The sequence below is a fragment of the Suricata suricatta genome, chromosome 8 (assembly GCF_006229205.1).
Source record: "Suricata suricatta isolate VVHF042 chromosome 8, meerkat_22Aug2017_6uvM2_HiC, whole genome shotgun sequence".
Taxonomy (NCBI): Eukaryota; Metazoa; Chordata; class Mammalia; order Carnivora; family Herpestidae; genus Suricata; species Suricata suricatta.
In genome coordinates this window covers 107,555,125-107,575,493 of record NC_043707.1, presented here as the reverse complement: position 1 = coordinate 107,575,493, position 20,369 = coordinate 107,555,125, and the positions used below count along the sequence as shown (strand labels likewise).

Here is a 20,369-nt window from a genome sequence, read left to right as displayed (position 1 = left end):
TTGTCTAATTGACCTGGAACCTAGGATTAATTTGACTTGCTAATAAATTATCATGTTTCATGTAGTGAAGTTTAAAGTGTAGCTTATCGGGGTGCCTGGGTGGCTCAGTTGGTTGGGCCTCCGGCTTCGGCTCAGGTCAGATCTCACGGTCGTGGGTTCGAGCCCCGCGTCACGCTCTGTGCTAACGGCTAGCTCAGAGCCTGGAGCCTGTTTCCGGTTCTGTGTCTCCTTCTCTCTCTGCACCTCCCCCTCTCATGCTCTCTCTCTGTATCAAAAATAAATAAAACGTTAAAAAAAATAAAAAATAAAGTGTAGCTTATCAGCCACAAAGTACAAAAGCAGGATTAATGGCTGAGCAAATTGTACTTCACTAACAAAGTAGACTCTTCTAGAAATGTAGTTCAGAGAAACAGTGGCCTAAGTGACAGGACAAACATAGACAAGTCTTTGAATCTCTTCCCCTGCCCCTCAGAGACCTGGAGAGAGACTGGCAGTGGACATGAATTTCATTGTTAATTTTTCTTAGGTTTTGTGAAGTTACACAGATTCCTAATACTAAGGAGAATGATTTATATAGAAATCAATCACAGATTTGGCTCATTTCATTTTTTCTTCATTAAGGCATTTTTTAATGTTTATTTATTTGAGGTGGGGTGGGGAGGGGCATAGAGAAAGGAAGAGAGAGAATCCCAAGCAAGTTTCACGATCAGCATGGAGCCTGATGCGGGGCTTGATCTCATGACCATGAGATCATGACCTGAGCTGAAATCAAGAGTCAGACACTTAACAGACTGAGCCACCGTGGTGCCCCCATAAAGGCATTTTTAAAATTGAGGTGAGGGGCGCCTGGGTGGCTCAGTCGATTAAGCCTCCGGCTTCAGCTCAGGTCAGATCTCACGTTCGTGGGTTCGAGCCCCGCGTCAGGCTCTGTGCTGACAGCTAGCTCAGAGCCTGGAGCCTGCTTCTGGTTCTGTGTCTCCTTCTCTCTCTGCCCCTCCCCCTCTCATGCCTGTCTCTCCCTGTATCAAAAATAAATAAAACATTAAAAAAAAAGACTTTATTTAAAATTGAGGTGAGATTCCCATAACAGAAAATTAACCAATTTAAAATGAACAATTCAGTGGTGTTTAGTACATTCACAGTGTTGTGTGACCATCACCTCTATTTTGCTCTGAGACATTTCATCCCCCCAAAAGGATACTCTGTAGCATTAGGCATTTGCTCCTCATTCCTTCCCCTCAGCTCCTGGAAACTGCCACTCTTCATTCTGTCTCCATGGATTTAAATATTCTGTATATTTCATATGAACAGAATCGTGCAATGTGGGGCCTTTTGCATCTGGTTACTTTCACTCAGCATGTTTTCAACGTTCATCTGTGTGGAAGCATGTTTCAGACTTCCTTCTTTCTTATGGCTCAATGATACTCCGTTGTGCGTATAGACCACAATGTGTCCGGTCATCCACTGATGGACATCTGGGTTGTCTCCCCCTTCTGGCTATTGTGGATAGTGCTGCTATGAACACCATGCATGTACATGTACATTTTTAGTGCCTGTTTTCAATTCTTTGGGGTATATATCTGGTGGAATTGCTAGGTCTTATGGTAATTCCGTTTAACCTTTTGAGAAACTGTCAAATGTATGAGGGTTCCAATTTCTCTACATCTTTACGAACACTTATCATTTTCCTTTTTATTTTACTTATTTATCTTTTTTGTAACCAACCTAGTGCATATGGAGTGGTTTGGGTTTGCATGGTCCTAATGACTAAAGATGTTGAACATCTTTTCAAGTGCCTATTGGCCATTGATATTTCTTCCTTGGAGAAATACCTATGCAAGGCTTTTGCCCATTTTTAAAATTGGGTTGTTTGTGGGGCGCCTGGGTGGCTCAGTCGGTTGGGCCTCCGGCTTCGGCCCAGGTCAGATCTCATGTTCGTGGGTTCGAGTCCCACATCAGGCTCTGTGCTAACAGCTAGCTCAGAGCCTAGAGCCTGCTTCCAGTTCTGTGTCTCCTTCTCTCTCTGCCCCTCCCCCTCTCATGCTCTGTCTCTCTCTGTATTAAAAATAAATAAAATATTAAAAAATAAAAATAAAAAAATAAAATTGGGTTGTTTGTCTTTTTGCTGTTGAGTTGTAAGAGTTCTTTATATATCCTGGATACTAGAATGGTTTCTCCCATTCTGTAGGCTGTCTTTTCATTTTTTTGATAATGTCCTTTATTGGTTTTATTTTATTTTATTTTATAGATGGGAAGGAGGGAGAAAGGGGCAGAGAGAGAGAATGAGAATCTCAAACAGACTTCACGCTCAGCGCAGATCCCAACCTAGGGCTTCATACCAGGACCCTGGGATCAGACCTGAGCCAAAATCAAAAGGCAGACACTCAACTGACTGAGCCACCCAGCCACCCCTTCTTAGTTTACTTTTCAATGGCTTAAGATTTTTTGTCCAGTCATTTACTTATTCAAAAGAGCAGGCACTAGGCTGGGTACTGAGTGTATAGCGACAAACAAAACGAAGTCCCTGCCCTGGTAGAGCTCTGAAGCAGCAGTAATAACGACAGTAAGTGCTACCTGGGACTGGTGAGGACTGTGTTTTAAGCTCCTCAATCATGTCACACAGCCCTCAGAACAATTCTGAGAAGTAGGTACTATTATCATCCCCAGTTTACAGATGAGAAAACTGAGGCACAGAGCACTTGAATAACCCACCCAAAATCTCAGAGATAATAAGTGGGAGAGCTGTGGTTCGCACCCAGGCAGTCTGACCCCTGCAGGTCCAAATCCTCATCGCAACACTATCCTGTCTCTCCAGTGTTACGAAAACATACTTTTGAAATTTTTACTTTTGATAAACAGGAAAAAACCTGAGGATAGATAATATTATTATTATCATAAGACATAATCATGTTTCTTAGCTTCATGCCCTTCACAGGGTCATGCAAATACTATAAGATCTCATTTTTAAGACCACACTTTTGCCCCATAGAACCTTGTGCCTTTGCTCTCCTCTTCTGAGCTAACCCTTATTATCAGCAGTTTCAGCCTTTCCTGCTGCGTAAGAGGCTGCCCATCCTGTGCAGCTCCATCGAACAATCACAAGGCTCTGACACTAATGGATAGTTTACCATAAAAAGTCTGCTGCATATTCTTAAAAGATGCATTATTTCCCCAAAATTATCTGAGCACTTCAACTGCCACTCTTTATTCAGTGTTCCTAAGTTTTATTATATAGTCTCCCATCGTTTTTTTGTTTCTTTTTTAATAGAACGTTCTTAGGGAAAACAGGTTTCTAAGTGCCAGGTTTGCCTGGCCCGCAGCGCCTCTGCGTCTGCCCTGGCCTGGCCGGTCTCCCCTTGTGCGTCTTGGGCAGCGGTGCTCCACGCAGGTGTCAGGGCGGGTCCCAGGCGCCAGCACACGGGCGCAGTTGGACTTAGTGAGCCTTGCCTGGAAGAGCAGATGTCTACGGGAGACAGGTACAGTAATTCTTAACTAGGCAGTACCTACACCACCAGAGCAATAACATTAATTACTTTAACGTGTGACTTCTTTTTAAATTTTTATTTATTTTTGAGAAAGGAAGCATGTACGCCAGGGGGTTGGGGTGGCAGAGAGAGGGGGAAAGAGAGAATCCCAAGCAGGCTCACGCTGGCACCACAGAGCCTGTTGAGGGGCTCAATCCCACAAACTGCCAGATCATGACCTGAGGCAAAACCAGAGTTGGTCGCTCAACGCGACAGACTGAGCCACCCAGGTGCCCCTTTGCCTGAGTGTTTTAAAAGAAATACTGTGTAAAATATGTTTTCTGTGTTTCAACATCGGGCTTTGAACAAGATGTAGTGAAAGAGGTGGTGAGGTGTACAGGAGTCAGAGATAGAATGCGGTTGGTCAGGAAGATGCCTGACATTGGCATCTTATAAATTATAAGCTCCTTATAGCAACAACTTGCCAAATGTATTCACACTTGCTAGGAAAGGAAGCCCAACTGCGTACGGACGCGCACCGAAGCACACTTCTCACATGCGGCCAGTAGGTAGCAGTCTCGTATGAAAGTGAAGACAGAACCGAGACCAGGGTTTCCCAAGGCTCTAGGAGCGAAGAATCGTAAAACAAACTTCCTCTGTGCTGAGTGCCTTAGAAATAGTTGCGTGCCATTTCCACAGCTCCCAGGTGCAATGCCATTTCTAAGGTTCCGTCTGTGCAAAGAATACTGAGCCCGCTGCTACAACCCTGTCTCCTATTCATTGTGACTCCCAGAGCAAGTCATTTGTTCCCGCTTTCTTCAGCTACCAGCCAGGTGATCCAGAAATTTTCTTCCCGGGCTGACAGGCTGTGGGTTCTGTGGTTCTTCTTTGGATTGGAGCAATCTCTCCTTTTGCACTCAAGTCTCCTTCGAGTGTCAGTGGGCTACCCCTTGCATCTGTTTTGTTTCCTGCTGTTCCAGTCAGCACTACCACTATAGCTGACTGTACCCAACCGGTTTGTCAAATGAAATCGTGGGGGTTCCTGCCGAACTACTTCTCAGCCTCCCTGGGCATGACCTCTCAATGGCTCAAACCTTCTCCCTCACCACCCTCCTCCCTGGAAACTGATCTCTTCCTTCCCAGACGCCCGCCCTCTCCAGCACTCTCCGGGTTTCCTCCTATCTCTCTGGGAACTGCTGCTCAGTCCTTTGCACATTCATCCCTCCACCAGTCCTCAGGTGCAGCTTTCTTTCTGTTTCTCTCAGGATTCAATCTCAGGTCCCCTGCTCTTCTCCTTTCTGTCTGAGGTACCTCATCTATTCCCACAGTTGTAAAAACTGCCTATAGTGATAGAAACACTAACGGCTAGCCTTTATAAGGTATTTACTCCATGTTAGGTACTGCTCCAGCTCTCCGCTCATTAATTCTCACAACAAGCCGATGAGGTAGACACAATTAGTATTCCCATTTTGTGGCAGATGGGCAGAGCAGTTGAGTGACCTCTCTCCAGCTCACTCTGCTCTCCTGAGCCTTGTCCCCATTTGCCTTCTGAACATCTCCCCTTGGATGTCACTGACCAAGTTCAGAATTGGACTCCCGAGATTCCAGCCCAAGGTCCCAATCTCAGTGAAAAGCACCCAAGGCTGGAAATGTAGGTCCTCAACATTTCTTCCTGCTTCCCACCCGCAACCAACTTCTAACAAGACTCTAATTCCTTAACATTGTTCAAGTCTCTCTCTTCTTCATTCTGTCTCCACTGCTGCGACTCCTATCTTTATATGTCTCACGTCTAAACCAATCTCCATCTCTCCAGCCTTCTCTCCTAGTCTACCAGAGCCAAGGTAGTGGAGCTTAGTGGTGAAGAATATGAGCTTTGCAATCCAAAAGACTCATTCTGCTACTGATTAGCTGTTTGACCTTGGGCAAGCTACTCAATCTCTTTAAGTCAGCTTCCTCTGACATGAAAGACATGTCACCACTATAGAGTGGTTGACACATGCAAAGCCCTCGGAAGGCAGCCCGTGTCTTTGGGCTCAGCTCTCACTCCATGGGCCATCACTCCATATCCCCCAGGCAGACCTCCCTGCTTGCCCAGCCCCAAGGGTGGCATGTACTTTGCCACATTCATAATTCTAGTCCCTCCCTCCTCCCCATGGCTTTGTCAGCTCACATGTCACCTTCTCCAAGGAAGTCTTCTCCTGATTCTCTATCCCTCAGTTCCTCAACACACCCTCGCACCAACCTGGCTTCCTTTGTGTTCCCATGGCTCTTATAAAACTACATCATAGGGGCACCTGGGTGGCTCAATCAGTTAAGCGTCCGACTTTGGCTCAGGTCATGATCTCATGGTTCATGAGTTCGAGCCCCACGTCAGGCTCTGTGCTGACATCTCAGAGCCTGAAGCCTGTTTCATACTCTCTCCCCACCCCTTCCCTGCTCATGCTCTGTCTCTCTCTCTCTCTCTCTCAAAAATAAATAAACTTTAAAAAATGAAAAAAAGAAAAACCTCCATCATACATGCCAGTTTCCCTACTGGTATCCTCCCCCTTAGTGTCCCTCCTTAGATTGTGGCATCTCTGAGGGCAGGTATGCTGTCTTGGTCCCCCTCTTAGCCCTAGCACAGGAGGCTGGCACACAGATGTTCAAGGAGTATTCTGTTAGATGAATGAATGAATCAATAAATCAGTGACTGATCCAATTTAGGACAGTTGGATGTTGTCAGCACCACAGGCTTCAGGCAAAACTGCCAAGACAGTAATCCCCTACTGCCCTTTGCTTTCTGAATGACGCTGCTATGCTTAGGAACGAGCCCAGTGTATAAAGAATGGTAACTGGCTGTGCTTCTTGTGGAGACATTTGGGCAGAGACTGGCACTTTTGCTTGGAGTGTAAACATTGACAGCTGTGAATTTTAAAACTCAATCAAAAATGATTCAGTGAATAAATCTTCATTTTTCCAAGAGAGTTCCAAGTGTTGCAGACACGTTAGCAATGAAGGATTAAGCATTTAGGGTAAAGTGAATAGGCAGAACCAGGTATTTATCTCCTGGAGCTTTTGGTCCTACGTGGGCAGAGAATACCATTTGTGGTCAAGGACATTTCATAAAAATACATTCCATTCACTGCCACCCTGAATGCTCGCTGAGTCATTCCTTGCTGCGCAGAGAATTCTCGCAGGCACAGGCAAGTCTTCTTCCCAGGTGTCCTGGCCCTAAGGTGCTGCCGTTTGGGCCGGGGAAGAGCACAGCCACTAGGCAAGCTGTGCTGAGGCTGACAGGGCAGAGTCGGGCGTGAGGGGGCCAACCGTGCCAATCCAAACTCTACAGATTCAAAAGAGAGAAGAAAATTTCAGGACCAAACACTAAGAGAACAAGTAAAAAACCAACCCTGGGACCAGATGGTGGGGGGTTGGGGGGCGGTGTTCAGGCACTAGCCGAGCAGCCTGAGGCATCCCAGGCTACGTTTCTGTCCAAGCCGCACGGTGGTTGGGGGAAGCCAGGGAGGGTCAGTGCCCTGGCCCCTCTCCCTCTGCAGTGTCGCTGCCTCTGTGATTCCGAATCAGAACCACATCTGAGCAACGGGAGCTAGAGTGGGGGCCTGGGGGATTGCGAGGGCTACCCTGGAAGGCCCGGAGGAAAGAAAGCCCAGAAGCAAGCAGAAGCTAGATCGTCCTTGGAAGTGTTTCTGAATGAAGCAGCTGTTTCTGAATCAAGTTGGTCTAGAGAGAAGGGGCTACGGCAGAAGGCCCGTCCTCAGAATGCTAAGCACCAGAGGGGTAACGGGGATGTTCTTAAGAGTTTTTCGGCTGGCGAGTGAATCGTTGATTCTGTGATGGGGAAAAACAGGCTGAGACAACACTGGCTTTGTGGGGGGTTTCAGGACGGGGCCTCTGTGTGCCCCATGGCTCTGCAGTGTAGATGGGTGGGCGGCCCCCAGGGTCTGGGACGGGGCAATGTGGGGGAGGCCTTACTGGTGCCTTGCCCGAGACTGACCCACCAGCCAGAACGGGTTCTCCTTCCTGCCCAAGGACACTCGAGGCCTGGTGTGCAGAGGTCAGCCCCTCTCCTTCTGGGCGTTTTGGCAGCTGAAACTGCTCCGCACTAGGCAGGAGAGCAGAGTGGGTGGCGTATGAGACACGGACGGGGCTGCTGGCTGCCTCCCCGGCCTGTGCCTCTGGGTAAACAGGCCGCTGCGCCGTTGGTAACTCAGTGACGGTTTTCTGACAAGATTATAAATCACCAGCACATGCTCATGGTTAGGCAACATATGTTTGTTTGGAGTTACGCAAATACCGATTCCAAGAGCTGCGAGCAGCCTTGTGTGGACCCCCGCTCTGTGTGCTCTGCAGACCCGCGCAGGCCCTGTCCCTGGCTCCTTCACCTGCTGCCCCTCCTCCCCCACCGTGGGGGAGGGGCCGCAATCCCTTCCCCTTTCCATACCCCTGCCTCATATGAAGTATTCATGGCATGTGTGGCTCGGTTCTGGGCTCACCATCGAGTGTGAGGTCCTGGCTTCAAAGAGCTCTCTCAGTTGGCCGTGGGGGATGGAGGTGCTGTGGTGGATGGCTTCATGGCTCTCCAGCCTATGAGGAAGCAGAGCCAAGAGCAGTTCCATGGCTCAGGGTGGACAAGGGCCACAGTGGCCAGGGCAGAGCCTCTTCTGAGGCCATCTTCCACCAGGTAATGGCAGTTTTTCCAGCACAGTCCCAGGCTCCCATTACCTGAGTGGTCGTTAGGCCGCAGGAATGCAGGATCCAGTCAATTCTTTTCAACATTCATGGACTGGACGGGTTTGAGGCTCTGGGTAGGCAGAGATGCCTCAGGCATGCTCACCGGAGTTCCCAGTAGTGGAGAGAGAGTTACTGGATGACGCCAGCACTCCGTGGTGAGAAAACGGTGCTGAGGGCCAGAGATGCAGGACATCCCCTCCTGAGCGGTCCAGGGGGAGGCAGCGGGAGAATAGGCCAGAGAGCGCTACTTGAAAGCTAATTTCTGAGGTGAGTCTGGAAGAATAAGTAGCAGTAGTCAGGTGAAGAAGATTCTTTTTTTCTGATAATGGTAGGCTAGGAAATGTGGATCAATTCCCCTTCCAGGGGGATTGACATTGAGTTGTTTTTACTACAACGCTTCTGATACCAAATGCGGGGAGGGGAGTTTCCACACCAAGCAATTCCCCAGCACTCTCCAGACATCATTTGCGTGTCCTACATTTCAGTTCAATTCGGTTCAATTCTGACTCCACAGGTTTAAGGAGTTAGCTTCAGACTTCACAGGTTTAAGGGCTCAGCCCTACAAGATTGCCATCACTTCAAATGCCAGTCACAAGTATTAGGTCCCCAGGTTATCCATATTTCTGTCCAACTTGGCTAAAAAGCCAGGGGCTGGGGCGCCTGGGTGGCTCAGTCCGTTAAGCCTCCGACTTCATCTCAGGTCAGATCTCACGTTCGTGGGTTCGAGCCCCGCGTCAGGCTCTGTACTGACGGCTAGCTCAGAGCCTGGAGCCGGTTCTGTGTCTCCTTCTCTCTCTGCCCCTCCCCCTCTCATGCTCTGTCTCTCTCTGTATGAAAAATAAATAAAAAACATAAAAAATTTAATAAAAAAGCCAGGGGCTCCCACACCCCCTCCTCTTTTGCAGGTTCAGTCATTTGCTAGAACAATTCACAAAACTCAGGAAAGCATTTTGCTTACTATTAGCAGTCTATTACACTTTTTTTTTTTGGAGAGAGCGAGAGAAAGCATGTGTGCAAATAGGATATAAGCAGAAGGAGAGGGAGAGAGAGAATCTTAAGCAGCCACCATGCCCAATGCAGAGCCCAATGTGGGGCTCAACATGGGGCTCAATGCACAGCTCAATCTCATGACCATGAGAGCCCATGACCTGAGCTGAAATCAAGAGTTGGATGCCCAACTGACTGAGCTACCCAGGCACCCCAGTAATGTATTATAAAAGATGCAATTCAGGAACAGGAAAACGGAAGAGAGGGCAAAGTATGGGTTGGGGGACTGCTCCAGCCATACCACCCTCCCCCACCTCAATGCATTCACCAATTTAGCTCTCTGAACCTATCACTTAGGATTCTTATGGAAGTTTCATTACATAGGCTTGGTTAGTGGTGATTGGCTATTGGTGATTAACTCACTCTCCAGGCCCTCTCCCCTCTCCAGAGGTCAAGGGATTGATCTGAAAATTCCAATCCTGTAGTCATGCCTTGGTCTTTCTTTGATCAACCCCTATCCTGATGCCATCTGGAGGCTCCCAGTCACCAATTATTTCAGGGGCGCCTGGGTGTCTCAGTCAGTTGAGCGTCTGGCTTCTGCTCAGGTCATGATTTCACGGTTTGTGGGTTCAAGCCCTGCTTCAGGCTCTGTGCTGACAGCTAGCTCAGAGCCTGGAACCTGCTTTGGATTCTATATCTCCCTCTCTCTCTGACCCTCCCCTGCTTGCGCTGTTTCTCTCTGTCTCTCAAAAATAAATAAAAAACATTAAAAAAATAAAAATACTCTATTCACACTCAGGAGAGTCCAAGGGTTTTACATGCTATGGGCTAGTAACCAGGGGCAAAAATCAAATATCTATTTCCCATAATAGCATATATATCAAAAAGAAAAAAGTTGTAATCTTAATAACAATGAAGACCAGGGTGCCTGGCTGGCTCAGTCCATAGAGCATGTGACTCTTGATCTCAGGGATGTCAATTCAAGTCCCACATTGGATATGGTGTCTACTCAAAAAAACAAAAAACAAACAGTGAAGAGCAGTACAATGAGCAATAACCAGACCAAAACCTAGGGGAAGGTGAGAACAGAAAGGTAAGACCAGCACTCAAAGCTGAGGCCATTTTCTGATCCTGAAGAAACTAACCAATGTCAGATGGCAAGAGAGAGAAAAGACACCCAAGTCCTGCCCCCAGTGGGAATCTGATAACCTCAAGTATAAATAGATTAAGCTGGGACCCCAGAAGAGAATGCCTTCAAGATAAGGATGAGCTAGAAGTAAGCCAGCCCTCAAATAATCTTGCATGGATTGTACAACCGCCCGTGTGGTCCAGAAACCCTCAAGTCTTGAACTTGTACAAAGATGATTCAGAATTGTTAGTGCCCAGGACGCTGATAGAAAGAAAGAAGAATCCTCTCTGTAAAAAAGTATCTCCATCCTAGCTCTGAAGTTTTTTCCTACAATTAAGTTTGCAAATACACGACCAACCCAAACCATAAGACAACCATGCACTCAAAGAAGTCACAATAAGTGATGAGTAGCCTAGAAAATGACTCATGAAGACTTCAGCCTATCAAAAATTCAGTTTAAAAAAATCTGTTAAATAACTTTAGGGTATAGGAAGCTATAAAAAGTGACATAATAGATTTGGGAAACAACCAGATGGAATTTCTCAAACTTAAAAATACACAAGCTGGGGCACCTGGGTGGCTCACTCGGTTGAGCACGGACTTCCTCTCAGGTCATGATTTAATCATTTGTGAGTTTGAGCCCCATATTGGGCTCACTACTCTCAGCCTGTCCGCACAGAGCCTGCTTTGGATGCTCCGTCCCCCTCTCTCTGCCCCTCCCCTGCTGTGCTCTCCACAAAATAAAAAGGTATTTTTAAAAATATATAATAGCTAGGGGTGCCTGGGTGGCTCAGTTGGTTAAGCATCTGACTTTGGCTCAGGTCATTATTTCAGCTCCTTGAGCTCAAGCCTCACATCGGGCTCTGTGCTGACAGCTCAGAGCCTGGAGCCTGCTTCAGATTCTGTGTCTCCCTCTCGCTCTGCCCCTCCCCCCCACTCACGCTCTGTCTCTCAAAAAATGAATAAAAGTTTAAAAAAAAATTTTAGGGGCGCCTGGGTGGCTCAGTCGGTTAAGCGTCCAGCTTCGGCTCAGGTCATAATCTCACGGTTTGTGGGTTTGAGCCCCGTGTCAGGCTCTGTGCTGACAGCTAGCTCAGAGCCTGGAGCGAGCCTGCTTCAGATTCTGTGTCTCCCTCTCTCTCTGACCCTCCCCTGCTTGCGCTGTCTCTCTCTGTGTCTCAAAAATAAATAGAAAACATTTTAAAAAACTTTTTAAAGAAAAATGATCCTAGGAGACAATTCTCTACAGGTCTGTCACATTTCTGCAGGTCTTTTTTAAATATTTATTTATTTTTGAGAGAGAGAGAGACAGAGTGCGAGCAGGGGAGGAGCAGAGAGAGAGACACACACAGAATCTGAAGCAGGCTCCAGGCTCTGAGCTGTCAGCCCAGAGCCCAATGTGGGGCTTGAGCTCACAGACCATAAGATCATGAGTTGAGCTGAAGTCAGACACTTACTGACTGAACCACCCAGGCCCCCCTCTGCAGGTCTTTTGAGATACTAACTGCTCTTTATTCCAGACTCTCTTCAAGGATGTTGGTTAGCAAACAAACTTTGGAAAATAGATTTTCCCCTTTAGAGCAAAAGCCAGGCATGCTTACTGACTATAACATTCAGGGTGTCTGAGATCAGGGTTTCTCTTTGTAGCGCACACCACTGCATAAGCAAGCATCCATGGTGTTACCCCCATGGGACTTGGGGCAAAGGGAACTGATGCAAAAAGAGAAAAGCCATATAATTAATATGAATATAAAAAGAAACATCACTAAAGATACTACACTCATTTAAATGATTATTTTTTTATTTTTTTATATAGTGTATTTATTTTTGAGACAGAGAGAGACAGAGCACGAGTTGGGGAGAGGGGCAGAGAGAGAGGGAAGCACATAATCTGAAACAGGCTCCCGGCTCTGAGCTGTCAGCACAGAACCCGATGCGGGGCTTGAACCCACGAACCGTGAGATCATAACCTGAGCCAAATTTGGACACTTAACCGACTGAGCCACCCAGGCACCCCTAAAATGATTTTTAAAAGGATGATAAAATGAACTTTTTTCAATATGTGTGAAAATACAGATGAAAACTGCTAGAAAATATAACCTGCCAAAATGGATATAGTCCTCTAACCATTAAAGAAAATGAATCAGTAATTTTTTCCTATAAAATCAGCTTAAGAGAAGTCTATCAAACATTGTGGATAAAATTCTAGTCTTATACAAACTCTTTCCAACATTAGAGAAATAAAGTACATATACCCCAACTCATCTTGTAAGGCTAGCCTAATCTTTTTTTAAGGTTAGCCTAATCTTAACACCAAAACCCATGAATAACAGCACGCAAAAAAGAAATTAGACACCAACCTTATTCAGGAATATAACTCAAAAACTCTACATAAAATGTTAGCAACTTGAATCTAGCAGCATATGCCAAGGATAATGTATCAATCCAGGGATGCTCATATATCATTTTAACAGAAAAAAGTTTGAAAAAATTAATCTCTGTCCAATAAGAGGTATCTACAAGAAACCAGAGCAAATGCCATACTTAATAGATGAAACGCTGGAAACTCTTCCTTTGAGCTCAGAAATAAGGTAAACTTGCAAAGCTTCTCTCCACGGAAATCTTTAGCAAAAGGTCAGACCTCAATCTGAAGAGAAACCAGAGGATAGGTAGCTGTGTTTGCCCCTTTCCGTAACCGACTGCAATTCTCCAAGACTGGTGCCTATTCCTGTGCTGTGTCACTCTGCTAGGAAGATTTGTGAAGGGGATTTTGGGAAAAGATGTAAATTGACCCATGCAAACAGAGAAATGCCCAGTTTTAAAGCAACCTGTGGGGGCGCCTGGGTGGCTCAGTCGGTTAAGCCTCCGACTTCGGCTCAGGTCAGATCTCACATTCGTGGGTTCGAGCCCCACATCAGGCTCTGTGCTGACAGCTAGCTCAGAACCTGGAGCCTGCTTCCGGTTCTGTCTCCTTCTCTCTCTGCCCCTCCCCCTCTCATGCTCTGTCTCTCTTTGTATTAAGCAACCTGTGGTACCGAAGGTGGCCCCAGTGGGTATGCAAATGAGCCCTCTGGGTGAGATGGTAGGTTGGCCCAAAGTAGAGCATGGGTCTGCACCCCTGCCCATGGCTTAGAGGAAAAGAAGGACCCAAAACAGTGGCCCAAGCCTAGGTCTTGGGGCCCTAAGGAGCCCAGGCGGTGATGGGATTGGGACCAAACTGGACTCTCACTTGTAGCTATGATTGGGGGAGGAGGGGTAGGGAGTGTGGAAACCCAGCCACCCAATCTTAAGTTACCCACCTTGTGAAGGAGTACATGCCCCCAGGAAAAAAAGCAGCCCACTGAAAATAATCTTTAGAAATATAACTTAGTCATAGTTTCTTATGACTAAGTAGAGTCCCTTCGGGCCCATACAATGTTAGGAGACTATCTTTGACATGCTCAGTGTTCAGCCTTTCCTAAGCAAGGCCACTGAAAGTTTCACTACCAATTCTCTAGTGTTTCAGCCCACAAAACCTTTAGCAGCTAAGCCAAAGATTCACTTAAGGGGCGCCTGGGTGGCTCCGTAAGCGTCCGGCTTCGGCTCAGGTCATGATCTTGCATTTCTTGGGTTCCAGCCCCGAGTCAGGCTCTGCTGACAGCTAGCTCAGAGCCTGGATCCTGTCTTCAAATTCTGTGTCTCCCTCTCTCTCTTACCCTCCCCTGCTCACACTCTCTCTCTCTCTCTCTCTCTCTCTCAAAAAATAACAAAACATTTAAAAAATATATTTAGAAAAAAAGATTCACTTAAGAAGGAGAGAAACAAAATATTGGTCCTCTCGCTGTGCTCATTGTCCCAGATACTGGCTGATGTCCCTACGCTTGTGGTGCGTTTGCACCTACGGGCAAAAGTTTTTCTTCCAGCGCAGATAATTATCTCAAGCATATCCTTCCTAGGTAAAAACTTCCAATCAAGGAAATAAAAGGTTAACTTTCGTTATTCAAAGAGATAACACTGGTAATAGTTCCCATGTGTATAAATGCATTCTGACATGCAAATGAGCTAGTCAGGCAAGGGTGCCTTCCCAAATCTCAGTTCCCAGAGGAGTGAGTGGAGAAATAGGCAGAACCGGACCCCTGTGCATTCTGTCTTCTGTGTGGCAAGCATATGTGTTTCAAATACCATTTACCCCAGTGTTCCATCACATTACCTTCTCACCATGCCCCCTTCCAGCTCTGCCTCTCTGTTTCCTTTCCCTTTACAACAATATTCAGTTTTCCCCATCTTCTCAGGTACTCCACAGCCTACCGACACCTTTAACAGCACTCGTCACCCTACTGTGCGCCTGTGCTAGGTGTTCAGTGCAGATTTGCCAAAAGGCTAAGTGAATGCTGGAATGAATGAATGACTGGAAAGTTTCTACTGGAAGCCCCCTCACTGAATTCTAGTTCCTTCTTTCTTCCTAACCAGGTCTTTCCTTTTGCTTCTACCACTTCCTAGTGTGGTACCTTAGGCAGAGTGCTTTATCTCTGGGCTTCATTTCCTCAAATGTAAAATGGGAAAGCAAATTTCATTTGGTTATGGTGAGCTTCAGTGCAATACTGTGTGGAAAGCCTAGGCAAAGAGGGGCTCCATAAATGGTTTGTCAGAAACTGAAGTTTCCCCAAACTGCAGTCTACCTTGCTTCCATCCTTCTCACTTTCTGCCACACATCCTCCACACCCCTGGCTCTGTCTCCCTCTCACCCCTTGTCTTTGCCCATCCTTGTCTTCCTTTCAAGACCCAGCCGCTCCCACCAGGACACCTGGATTCCTCCAAGCCCAAGGTGGTCCCACCTCTGTGGGGCCTTCAGCTCCGACAGCATCTAAGCCTCCTTGATGGATAGGCTCACCACCCAACCCTCCTCTTCCCTCTATGGCTAGTTATGCGAGTGGTGAGGAGGGAAGGTGAGGGAGGAGGCTCGGCCCCCTCCTCCTCTTTAACCACAGATCCAGAAAGGGCAGGAGTGAGGTGTTGCCTGACCAGCCTACCCCAAACACACCTTGCACAGTGCTGACGAGTAAAAAAAAAAAAAAAAAAAAAAAAAAAAAAAAAAAGGTGCTAGGAAAGGTCCATGAAGGCGATGGGGGTCAAGGGAAGCAACTTGGTTCAAGGGGGTCTTTGCTTGTTGGATGGGGTTGGGGAGTGTTGGAGGTCGGGGCTCCCCAGCGCCTGTGCCCTCCCCCAGCCATCGAGCTGATCAAGGACCTGGTCAGCTATGACGTGTGCCAGGCGCTGCTCAAGGGCCTCGTGGCACTGCTGATACCGTCCGTCAAGGAGACCAGCAAACTGCAGCACAAGATCCTCAACGGTAGGGAGCCGCTGGGGCTGGGGCTGAGGCTGCGGGCTGCGGGCGGGGGACTCCTGGGCTTGGGAAGCAGGGCCTCCCGCCTCACGGCCGCCCCTCCGCCAGACCCCGCGGTTCTCCAGCTCACCGCCAACCTGCCGGTGTTCTTGCAGCAGGCCGCGGCGGCCAAGGCCATCGGGTAAGCTGGCAGGGGTAGTGGAGGCGGTTGCAGCGAACCAGGTTGGCGCTGCCCCGCAGGCCCCGGAGCGCTCGCGCAGCCGGAGGCGGGGGTGGGGGCGGGGAGTTCCAAGGGGTCGCCGTAGCCCGAATTCCCGGCCCAGGGTCCTGGCGCGCAGCAACACGAGCATCGCCGAGGAGATGCTGCACCTGCGCGTGGTGCACAGCCTGATGGCCGCCATGGGCAACACGGACCACAGCAACAGCCAGCGGCAGGCCAGCCTCACGCTGGAGGTGAGCGGCGGGCGGGCTGGCGAGCGGCGCGGCGGGCCCCGGGCGACTCCACAGCGGTCACCCCGCCGCCCCGTCCGCCGCCGCAGTACTTTGTGCAGATATTCCCAGTGGTGGAGGAGCACGTACGCCCGTCCATGGGAGAGGAACTCTACGCGCTCTTCCGCGTGAGTGCTCCCGCCCCGCCCCCCAAAAGCTGGGACCTGGACTGAACGGTGCCGCCTCCCTGGCGGCTCTCCCCTGGGACACACCCCCTACACCGATTGGACCTGGGCCCGCTGCAGGAGGGGCTGCCCTGGCTGGGGCCCCTGCCCGACCCATCCCCAACCCCCCACCACCACCACTCCCCCGGCGTCCTTGCGTCCTCTTTCCTGACCTTCCGGTCCGCACTGGTGCCTGCGACATTCCTCTGTCCCAGCCTTCCTCCAAGTGCAGACTGCCCAGGCACGTCAGCAAGTTCCCCTTGCTCCTGTCCTCAGAGCAATGCCGGGGACTTGTACATGAAAATAGATAGCATTCAGGCGGACATCTTGGCGGCCAACAAAGTCAATGTTTCCAAAGGTGAGTGGGGAGTGAGGGAACCTGGAGCAGAGGTGCAGCGGGCACTCAGACTCAGGCCCGGCGCGCCTCCCTCCAGCATTATCCACCAGTGGCATCTCCTACAACAGCATGAACCTTGGCCCTCGTGATGAGAATCAACTGACTTACACCACATACTTCCAGAAGGAGAATTCGGAAGGAAAGGAGTAACAAACAGCCTCTGAGGCAATCCAGAAAGTCCAAGGCTGTGTTTCAGGAAGCCTAGCAGAAGGAACCCCTGGTCAAGCTCAGGGTGACTCTGTTCGCCCTAGGTGGGAAGCTGGGGGTTTATGCCAGTAGTGGAAAGGGAGGGCTGTTGGCTGGAAAATTCAATAAATAGTCTTGCTGTCTGTCTGTTCTGTCTGTAAGGGGGAGGGAGGATTAAATGTGAGCTTCGATGATGGATTGGGGTGCCTCTGCTCACCAAGGAAAAGGAAAAAAGCTGGTTTGGAGGGAAGGAGCATGAACATCCTTTAAGGTTCAAAAGCATAGCCTGAGGAGAGCCCCTCACTTCAGCTCCTTACTGGCCCCTGCACTCTCTTCTTCAGGAGACCACATTACCTGGTTTTTCTTCTGCCTCTCTGGTTGCTTCCTCTTTTGCTGATTTGTCCTCTTCAACCTAGCTTCTTTCTTTTTTAATTTTTTTAAATGTTTATTTTTGAGAGAGAGGGTGGGGGAGCACCCAAGCTGGCTCAGCACAGAGCCCAATGCAGGGCTTGAACTCACGAACTGTGACCTGAAGTCAGATGCTCAACCGACTGAGCTATTCAGACCCCCTCAAACCAGCTTCTTTCTAACAGGAATGACCTTGAGCCTCTTCTCTATCTGCTTTTTCACCCTGGTGATCTCATCCAGTCTCAGGGCTTTAAATGCTGTTCACATTCCATTGACTCACACATTTCTACCTCCGGCTAAACATTTCCACCTCTTTGTGTCGAAAACTGGGCTCCTGATCCTATGTCACCTCCCCCAATTTAACGGATAGCAGTTCAACCTGTCACCCAGAACAAAAGTGTTCTCATCACTGTCTCTCTTCAACATCTGTATCCAGTCTTTCTGTTGACTCTACCTTCCAAATATATCCGGAATCCATCCATATCTCACTACCTCTGTTGCTAATGCCCGAGTCTAACCCACCATTCTCTTTCCTCTGATTTACTTCAGAGGGCTTCCTGCCCCATTCCTTTTTCCATACAGCAGCCAGGGTAGTCCTTTTAAACGTCAGAGTCTATCATTCTTGCAGGGTTCTCCATTTAAGTAAAGCTAAAGCCCTTACAGGGCTGCAGGGATGACCCTGGCCAACCTACTCTCCATTACCTCTAATGTCTCCTCCTCCCTTTCTCCTTCACTGGGTCCAGACACCCTGACTCTGTGTTTCTTGAAATGGACAAACTCTTGCCTTAGGGTTTTGTACTGACTTTTCTGCTGAACAGTGAGAGAGGCTCTGTCTTAGAACCTTTCACCTCAGATATGTAGCTACATGGGTGAACTCCCTCACCTCCTCCCAACTCTACAAGTCATCTTCTCAGTGAGGGCTACTCTTAAAGTTGCAACTATGTTACTACTCCCTATACTGACCCTCAAGCCCCTATGCCTTTTTTCCCACAACACTTATTACTTTGTGTATTGTCTGTCTCTCCCCTCTGAACATAAACTCAACTAAGGCAGGGGTATTTTTGTTCTTTATTATTTCCCAAACTATGTCTGGCATGCAAGAATTAATGACTTGAGGTATTGGGAGGAAATTGTCCATCAAATCAGAGGAAATGAAGTCAGATGGCAGTAATTCTCCTGGTGGCCATAAGAGGGCATCACCGGCCCTGATATTGTTAGTCTAAGGCGGCCCAGCTTTCCCTCAAACTGACAGCTTCAGCTTTCCTCCATTTGGGTTGGAGGAAAGAAAAGTTAACAAAATACAGTTATGCTTTCTACAAAACTAAATGGATTTCCTATTTTAAAGAAGTGTCTGTTCTTAGTCTTTTTTTAATGCTTTTTTTTAAATGTTTTTTATTTATTTTTGAGAGATAGAGAGAGACAGCGTGAGCAGGGGAGGGTCAGAGAGGGAGGGAGACACAGAAACTGAAGCAGTCTCCAGGCTCTGAGCTAGCTGTCAGCACAGAGCCCGACGCAGGGCTCAAACCCACTAACCGTGAGATCATACCTGAGCCGAAGCCAGACGCTTAACCGACTGAGCCACCCACTCGCCCCTTAATGTTTATTTTTGAGAGCATGCGCGGGGGAGGGCACAGAGAGGACAGAGGATCTGATACAGGGGCTCGAACTCACTAAACCATGAGATCATTACATGAGTCAAAGTCAGGTGCTTAACTTACTGAGCCACCCAGGAGCCCCTGTTCTTAGTCTTGAAATGCCCTTTGCTCTCTATAGAATGATGATTTTAAAAGTACCTCAAAAATCTTAAGATTTCTTTCTTTTTTTTTTTTTTTTTAAATTCTATTTTCGAGAGACAGAGCAGGAGCCGGGCAGGGTCAGAGAAAGGAGACACAGAATCCGAAGCAGGCTCCAGGGTCTGAGTTGTAAGCACAGAGCCCTATGTGGGGCTCCAATTCACAAACTGAGATCATGACCTGAGCCGAAGTCAGACCTTAATTGACTGCGCCCGCAGGCCCCCAAAAGAGTTTTATTTTTAAGTAATCTCTATACCCAGTGTGGGGTCGAATTTACAACTCAGATCAGTCGTCTGCTCTACTAGACTGAGCCAGCCAGGCTCCCCTGGAAATTTTAATAATTGGAAAATCAAAAAATCTGAAAGCCACTGGTCTAACGTACCATAGTTTGGTAAAAACTATGGGACTTTTTTGTAAGCTTATATATTTATCTTGAGGGGCAGGGGAAGAAAGAATCCCAAGTAGGCTCCACACTGTCAATGCAGAGCCTGGCCAGGGGCTTGAACTCAGCAACTCCAAGATCATGACCTGAGCTGAAATCAAAAGTCAGAGGATGGGGCACCTGGGTGGCTCAGTTGGTTGACCGCCCGACTTCAGATCAGGTCATGATCTCACGAGTTGTGAGTTTGAGCCTCACATCAGGCTCTATGCTGCCAGCTGAGAGCCTGCACCCTGCTTCGGATGCTGTGTCTCCCTCTCTGTATCCCTACCCTGCTCACAATATGTGTGTCTTTCTCTCTCAAAAATAAACATTTAAAAAAAATTTTAATGTTATTTATTTTTGAGAGAGAGAGCGTAAATAGGGGAGGAGCAGAGAGAGAGGGAGACACAGCATCCGGAGCAGGCTCCAGCCTCTCAGCTGTCAGCACAGGGCCTGACCCAGGGCTCGAACTCACAACTCGTGAGATCATGACCTGAGCCAGTTGGAACGCTCAACCAACTGAGCCACTCAGGCGCCCCAGTAAACATTTTTTTAATTAAAAAAAAAAAGAGAGGCTTAACCGACTGAGCTACCAGGCACCCCCAAAACAATGGAACTTTTAAAATTGAATCTTAACTACAAAACACATACCTAAAACATCCACGTTTTACATGGAATTTATTAATACATATTTCCCCTACTTCTTATGCTTACAAGTTAAAAATTACAAGAAAAATTGAAAGAAAAATACAGTTAATACCGGTATATCTATCTATCACTCTTGGACACGTTTGCTTTTTCTCTCTGTGTTTACTGACCCATTTGAAAGTTTCAGTTACTGGGGTGCCTGACTGGCCCAGTTGGTAGAGCATGTAACTCT

The 20,369-nt window shown here is 47.9% G+C and overlaps 1 protein-coding gene and 1 long non-coding RNA gene across 6 annotated transcripts in view; one reads left to right on the top strand and one right to left on the bottom strand.

The window, feature by feature from the left end:
• ARMH1 (armadillo like helical domain containing 1) overlaps positions 1-17,010 on the top strand; it is a 51,780-nt gene extending 34,770 nt beyond the window's left edge. For 2 of the 5 annotated variants that reach the window (XM_029949090.1, XM_029949091.1), the window contains exons 8-13: positions 15,515-15,637; positions 15,740-15,812; positions 15,937-16,084; positions 16,171-16,248; positions 16,561-16,642; positions 16,719-17,010. In XM_029949090.1, the coding sequence (XP_029804950.1) occupies positions 15,515-15,637; positions 15,740-15,812; positions 15,937-16,084; positions 16,171-16,248; positions 16,561-16,642; positions 16,719-16,831 (617 nt within the window). In that variant the 3' untranslated portion in view covers positions 16,832-17,010. The remainder of the gene's footprint in view (positions 1-15,514; positions 15,638-15,739; positions 15,813-15,936; positions 16,085-16,170; positions 16,249-16,560; positions 16,643-16,718) is intronic. The other 3 variants (XM_029949094.1, XM_029949092.1, XM_029949093.1) reach the window with 3 other exon arrangements.
• LOC115299657 lies at positions 6,396-8,451 on the bottom strand. The gene is made up of 3 exons (XR_003912276.1): positions 8,184-8,451; positions 7,955-8,045; positions 6,396-6,783 (listed from the first exon to the last, which is right to left on the bottom strand). It is a non-coding gene; the product is annotated as an uncharacterized LOC115299657 (long non-coding RNA).
• Positions 17,011-20,369: the final 3,359 nt, after the last annotated feature.